Source organism: Plasmopara halstedii, assembly GCF_900000015.1.
Source record: "Plasmopara halstedii genome assembly, contig: Scaffold_2386, whole genome shotgun sequence".
Classification (NCBI taxonomy): Eukaryota; Oomycota; class Peronosporomycetes; order Peronosporales; family Peronosporaceae; genus Plasmopara; species Plasmopara halstedii.
The window spans coordinates 1,740,179-1,747,032 of record NW_020189293.1 but is presented as its reverse complement, the minus strand read 5'-3'; the positions used below and the strand labels follow the sequence as shown (position 1 = coordinate 1,747,032).

The 6,854-nt window shown below is 43.7% G+C and overlaps 3 protein-coding genes across 3 annotated transcripts; 1 reads left to right on the top strand and 2 right to left on the bottom strand.

Annotated features, from left to right (window-relative positions):
- Positions 1-743: 743 nt before the first annotated feature.
- On the bottom strand, positions 744-1,715 carry PHALS_03815 (homocysteine s-methyltransferase; the record flags this gene model as incomplete). Its single annotated transcript, XM_024718103.1, has 1 exon — positions 744-1,715. The coding sequence occupies one exon, from the start codon at positions 1,713-1,715 to the stop codon at positions 744-746; it is 972 nt and encodes a 323-aa protein (XP_024583535.1).
- Positions 1,716-1,920: 205 nt separating this feature from the next.
- On the top strand, positions 1,921-3,379 carry PHALS_03814 (acyl-binding protein; the record flags this gene model as incomplete). Its single annotated transcript, XM_024718102.1, has 8 exons — positions 1,921-2,064; positions 2,127-2,213; positions 2,293-2,387; positions 2,460-2,660; positions 2,753-2,861; positions 2,931-3,029; positions 3,101-3,169; positions 3,260-3,379. The coding sequence occupies 8 exons, from the start codon at positions 1,921-1,923 to the stop codon at positions 3,377-3,379; spliced, it is 924 nt and encodes a 307-aa protein (XP_024583534.1).
- A 1,006-nt stretch (positions 3,380-4,385) lies between these two features.
- PHALS_03813 (uncharacterized protein) lies at positions 4,386-5,309 on the bottom strand (the record flags this gene model as incomplete). Its single annotated transcript, XM_024718100.1, has 1 exon — positions 4,386-5,309. One exon carries the CDS (start codon positions 5,307-5,309, stop codon positions 4,386-4,388), a length of 924 nt encoding a protein of 307 aa, XP_024583533.1.
- Positions 5,310-6,854: the final 1,545 nt, after the last annotated feature.

Genomic DNA, 6,854 nt, shown 5'->3' with positions numbered 1-6,854 from the left:
GTATAAAACGAAAGGTCGGTGACCTAAATTACGCTTCCTCTAAGCGCAACGCTACGGCAGCTCGCTGCATTCGACGGCTCGTGAAATAGCTCGGCGTCATGCACAAGCTGCGTTTCTGTGTAACATTTTCATCCTTGACGGCCATGACATCCTTGAGAAGATTCTTCCTTGCCAGAGTCATTATCGTATCGAGCTCAGAATGGTAGTATTTCTACTTCGCAGGAAGACTTCGGTGCGCTTGTTCACCACCATAAAACCAGAAGTGAGAAGGTTTATCATGTTCCCAAGTCTTCAATCTAACGTTACTCTATCTATGCCAAATTATGCCACCGTCGTGATGTACGATTTAATCTGTAAACCACAAAATGACGAAGAGACGTCAGATACCCAGAGTGAACCCTACACACCGCTTTTTGAGAATCGAGATCTTCATCGAGGAAGTACATCCACCACACTCAACCACGAGGTGATCGCACATTTCTGGGTAAATGAACGTAAATAAACGTAATTAAACGCATGTAAAATAGACTGCGTCATCAGCGTCATCCCAGATGTTTCTTCCGTTCCTTTTCCAAAGGGCTCGAGCCTAATAAATACAAATTTTTAGCTCGAGAAAACAATGTGAAATGTGAACTCGCTAATTTGATTGGTCAGAATTTGGGCAATTCAAAATTCAAAGGGAAGAGGCTTCCAATATTTTCAAAACAAGAAGTAGAATGTTTACTTAGGCTTTCTTAAAAATGCTACTTTTTTAAAGTCTCCGAGATATTTTGCAAATAATTAGGCGGAATATTGCAACAGCCGCCGACGATACTGGCGCCGTCTTCGATCCAACGCATAGCAAATTTGGTGTAAACTAATAAGTCCACAGTAGACTGAAGCGCACCGGGCACAAGTGATTCTTCCATTGCGCCAGCCTTGGATAACGATGAAATATGGTCACCATAGCCCCCGATACGAATATTGTGCTCCTTCAGTGCATCTATTATTTTCGGATCACTGTTTATCTGCTTGAACGCATTAGACATGTCTTCTGGCTGAGAACAATTAAACAGAATACCACATAGAAGATTGTTGTTGCCTTCTCCCTCCCCCGGCAATAACTCGATGCGACGCGTACAAAACTCTATTAGACATCGCACGCTCTCGAGTACGTCCTCACCACTACGCAATTGGCCAGTGCTATTGAGCGCAAATGATACCATCACCGGCTTTTGCAAAGGCTGCACGCCCTCGAAAGCCAGTTTAGCTTCCGCGAGTGATGACATGGTCTCGGCTAGAAGCAAGTCAACAGACGGAAGCAGAGCTTCGCCAATAAGCAAATACATTGCCAGTCCTTTTTGACGCTCAATTGTGCGGTCTGATCGAAAGCTATGCATTAGTGGCGGTAGCGTTCCGCAAATTTTGACGTGGTCCTTTCCATTGCATCTCTTTCGAGCTTCAACTGCCAACTCACCAGCAGTTTGTGAGTACGTGCGAATCTCGTCGGGTGTAAATCCCACACCCGGGGTCACGTAATAATTGCTAGTTACGATCATAGTCGCACCACTCTTCATATACGCTTCATGTGCTTGTACTATATGGCGGTGGTGGGCTGGTGATACCAATGCGCTCGCTGACAACATATTGCGGTCGTTTGGCACGCCGTGACGTAAGAGTTCGTGCACGATCTCACCAGCTAGAATGTCGACCGTTCCCGGTTCCACAGTGCTCATAGTGCTTTTACTCGTTTTGAACTAAAGTTAAAATGACAAGTTGGTGGGATCACTTGCCTATGGCAGCCATTACATGTGCGACCCGACGGTCAACGAGTCTGTTGAAGCGGTTGAAGTGGATACTTGATATCCGTTGGTTTATAAACGATTTGAGTTGACGAATCAACGCCACCATATCTAACTTCCCATTAATTCAAAGTCCAGTATGGAGTTGACATGGGTGGGAGTAGCTTGTGCGGCGGCGAGCGCTGTAATTGTGCCGCTAATACTACACCGCATCTTTTTTCATGAGACGATGAAGCACAAGAGCTCGACAGAAACTTGCTCACTTGAGATGTACATGACCAGGGTATTCTTTCGTCGTCTATTTGATGATTGTCGACTTGTTTTGATCGAATTTATTACCATTAGCATGGCATGGATGAGCTGGAAGCCAAATTTCAAGTTGCCGTAGATTTCGTTACTACACGAGGCAATAATAAGCTTACGAACGAGCAGGTGACGCAGATTCTGGATAATAATATACGTAATTGGTGCGGCTACTGACACAATGACTGTTTCGTCTGGTATTGAACAGAAATTGCTTCTTTATGCGTTTTACAAGCAAGCCAGCTTTGGCCCATGTAGCGTAGACAAGCCTTCGGTAGTTGATATAGTGGGCATAGCAAAGTGGTGCGTGATTTTCAAATTGGTGCTATAAGAAATTCGAGCCATTTCTCTAATAAAATGCTGGCTTGGTGGTAGGCAGAGTTGGAAAGCTCTGGGTTGCTTAAAACAAGATGTAGCCAAAGAGTATTACGTTGAATGGGTGCAGAAATTTTTCGAGGAATTTGATGTGCGTGGTCCGGAAAAGTGGGGTTCGTCTTCGGAGGCTAGTAATAAGTCGACAACATTGGATGGGACGATGGGAATGGCTGGGTCAGTCAGTTTGCCAAAGGTGGATATGTGAGTGTCATATTGTTTTAAAAAGCACTGGACTTTGTGGTCTACATTGCTCTGCAGACTGATAGCCTTTTTGTTAATATTCGATAAATTAGGTCGAGTGAGGAGTGGAAAGTAAAACAGGATATATTCCACTACGCTAGTACAGGTCATTTGGACAAACTCATCGTCGCTCTTGACCAGGGCGAGGATATCAATGCACAGGTGAAGATGCTTGATGTCTGGGTCTTGCTACTGTTTTATACGAAGTGATTTGTTAACTGCATATGGTAGGATTCACATGGCCGAACGATGTTGCATTGGGCTGTTGATCGAGATCAGGCGGCAGTGGTAACGGAGTTACTAGGTCGTAAAGCGTCTCCGAACGTTCAGGTTAGTCTCAAAGGGTCAGCAGAATAGAATACGCATTGATAATTTTGACGCTTTGCTCGTGGTGTTCTAAGGATGCCGATGGAATGACACCTCTTCATTACGCAGTTAGTTGCGAGCACGAAGAAATGGCTAAACTGCTGGTAAATTAAACTACTTATCGTTATGCACACCCCAACACACCCCACCCCAACTTATGTCGAAGCATTTACAACTGTGCGCTGCTTGATTAGGTTAAACATGGTGCGTTAGTGGATATCGAAGACCTAGATGGTGATACACCTCTGTCAACAGCCACAAGCCATTCACTTCAGACGATCTTGGCTGATGGAAAGATCAACGGATCTTACTAGACGAGAACTTACGAGGGTGCTAGGCTTTGACTGCAGACAAAATACTATAGATGTCTAGGCTGACATGGAAGTAAAATTGAAACAGTCGTACTGTAATCGTTCTTTTCGGTTTCACCATTTGCATGCTTCTGGTGAGCTTTGGTCTGATGGCGTAAGGTCATATCGTGTAGAATGAATGGCATTAAAGGTAGTGCCAAGTGCAAATCAGTCTCAAGTTCATGCTTCGTTTACTGACCAAAAGCACCTCGGAACTATCTTCAATGGTTTGTGTGTTAATATTTTTCTGAGATATTTCCCACAGATGAGGAGTATATGCTCGACCTTTTGCACCATAATGATGCTGCAAAACGTTCGGCATGTAACTGTCCGAAGACGTTTCACTTGAAGAACATCTCGAAACTTTCGCACAAATACTGAAATGACGGTAAAACAATGGGCAGTCCAGCGTCAAAACGCTCCAAATTCTTGTAAATTTCTGTCTATGGGATCTGATTTATCCTCTCGAAGTCAATGAGATTTTTACTAAAGAGACCACCTACAATTGAGAAGTGAAGTAGAAATTGAGCAGGTGCTAACAATCTACAACAGCAAGCATCTGTTGTATTGCAAAGCAGCAATGTCATGCAGCATTTTTGGCTAGTCAGCCTTTGCTTAAATGGAATTTAGATGACATGTCTCTATCGAGATGTCAGATGTTTTCTAACAAGCTGATCTTTCTTCTGGGATATGGTCTCTGTTTCCGCTAAGCTTTGTTAACAGTGGAGTTGCGAGCTAGCGTCAGCTTTACACAGACCGCGCAAACGACATTGTGCACATCTTTTAAGATCGAATGCAACCAACAGCTGTCAGTAGAGTGTGATAGATCATGTAGGAACCGAGGCCTGGCAATTATTGCCTGCATAGAATAGATATAAATGTGTTTGCTCTAGCCTGGCATTCGTTTGTTCGATTATTCATATAAAGGCAAACGAAGTAGCTGCAATATTTTCTTAGTTGACATTGCCTGCTAAATGCACTGGTCGAATGGGCCATCGTGGTCGTCAAGTTTTTCGGCGTACTTTATGAGGTCGACGTGATGCTTGACTGGTACGTTTCGAGGTGAAATCATTGTCAGCTCCTCCATCGCTCGCGCAAACGATACTTCGCGTGCCTGCTTGCAAGACTGAAGGGCTGAGCGGCTTTTGACAATGCCGTGATCCTTGGGCACTGGAGTGACTTTCGAAGCTATTAGCGTTCCAGTAGTCTTATTGTTTGTGACAGACTCAACGTACGCAAACTCCACAGTTTTACCGACTGCAATTCCCTGACACAAAGCTTCCTCTTCTGCATCTAAGTTAAACGGAATGACAAGTGGCATCTTGTGCGTGTCCTGTAATCGATTTTGTTTCGCTGCGTCGCTGCAAGCAGTCTCGAATGCTGCCGTGGCGTCTACGCACAAATCGTGCGGAATGATAAATCCCTTTGTGCCCTGAATGTCAATAACTGTGCCGCAGTGAAGCACGTCCAGCTTGTTATTTATGTTGCTGCTACTTGCAAATGTTTCTTCTACAACTTTTGTATTGACTGCAGACTCCAGGGCTCCAATACTCTCTTCGCTCTTTTGTCGGCTAATCTTTTCCTGCACTGACGACGGGACACAAACCGAAGAGGAGGTCGTGACGTTGACAATAGACGGAGGGGCGATATTTACAGTCATTGTCGATGTTTCGTCAATTGTTCCTTGTCCTCGCTGCTTTGTTGTGATAGCGCTGCTCGCTATCGGAGCTAAATGAGGCAACGAGACTATGTCGGTGCTACATCGATCCGTTTTTCCATCAAACAAGTTTACGGTCTTTGGTAACCCAAATTCCTGCACGGCACTGGCAATGCTCATAATAATGAGGAATAATCCGGCGCCAGTCATTAAGAGCTGGAATCGGTTGAGACTCATGACGATCAAAGATAAGAGTATTAGCACGAACACACTCATTAGCGTAGGTCGCACCGCCGGGTGCGCTGTGAAACACTTTACTAAAGAAGGCATATGGCTACTAGGAATACGCATTGCATTCACGCTTGTTCTTAGGATTCGGGGAGATACGTTGCTTCGGAAGACTTGGTCGAATCGGGAAGTGTTACGTAGACGTTGTGGCGATTGCTTTTACTATTTATTTGTACGGACCACACAATCAAAAGGGAAAGTCATCATGAGATGGGAAGGTGCGCTGTAAGGCAAATATACAGGATGTGGGAATTTGACGCACCTTTTGATTTAAGGCGCTCGATTGGAAGACTTAGTAGGGTCGTCTCGCTTATGCCTAGAGTGGAAATTGCAGTGTGGATGGATGGCGGCGTCTGGCAATTGTTGCCTCCTCTCTGCAATCGAGACCACGTATCTATAATACCTTGTCTTAAGTATAGATTAGCAAATTCAACTAGGCAATCGTCCCGGCTCTGTGGCTGCCGGAACCTTTACTTAAGGATTGACAGACACTCTTCATGATTGCATCGTAATACGACAAGTCGCAACGAGAGCCTTTGTATTTTTATATATTTTGGCATCTCTGAAATTTTCCAGAGACACGCACAAGTACATGTATTCCAATATCTTGAGTGATTGTTAATTATATATTGATATGTAAAGGAATTCGCATTGAGGTTTGTCATGGCGTCATATGAATCACAAGGCCAAGATTAAGGCTATCAACTGGTGCACTTACTTCACTCTATAGCAAGCACCGATTCGCGGGCAGATCAGAGATATCCATAAAAGTCGTAGTGGCGTATCTAGTACTAATATTTTTGAATTTGCCATCATTACCTTCTACTTGTTCCATGATGGAAATCATGGCGTAACATGCTTATTAATTGTTTGTAATAAAATTCTGTACTGTGACAAAAGTTGATGCTTTATTAGAGTCTATATTTTCTAACCAAGAAATTTTTGTAAAGGGTATACTGATCCTTTTAACCGTGTATACATACAGCAGCCAACTTATAAGCAGTTTTTGCTGAGCACTCTTGAAGTGCAGCCTTAAAGCACTGTGTAAGCCAGGTAGGTTGCCTTAACTTAAAGAAAGAAAAATGAATCATGTTTTTGCCTAATTTTCGTCCGTATGTATGGCTAATTTCAAACATATTTTATAGCATACTTCAAATAAGCCGGTTGCTTCGCAGCTGGTAGGCTCGCGATTCCAGCCAAGCGTTTCATGTTACTGCAGATAGTGCAGTGTACATAAAGGTGCTAAATTTTGCATAGGTTGAGCGGATAGTGTAACCTTGGGAGAACATGTAATGTAACGTAATCCTGATGAATAATTTTTCAGAGCTGTCACTATAATAACGCATCATCAAAGTGACATGAGTTTCTAGCGTATGGTTTCAAGACCTGTCGGCTAATCGGCTGATCCGGCATCATTCATTGTGATCGTGATAGGATATGCGGAACTCAAGTGCTGAAGTTTGAGTTGTCGACTTTTTCCACCCAATACTTTTC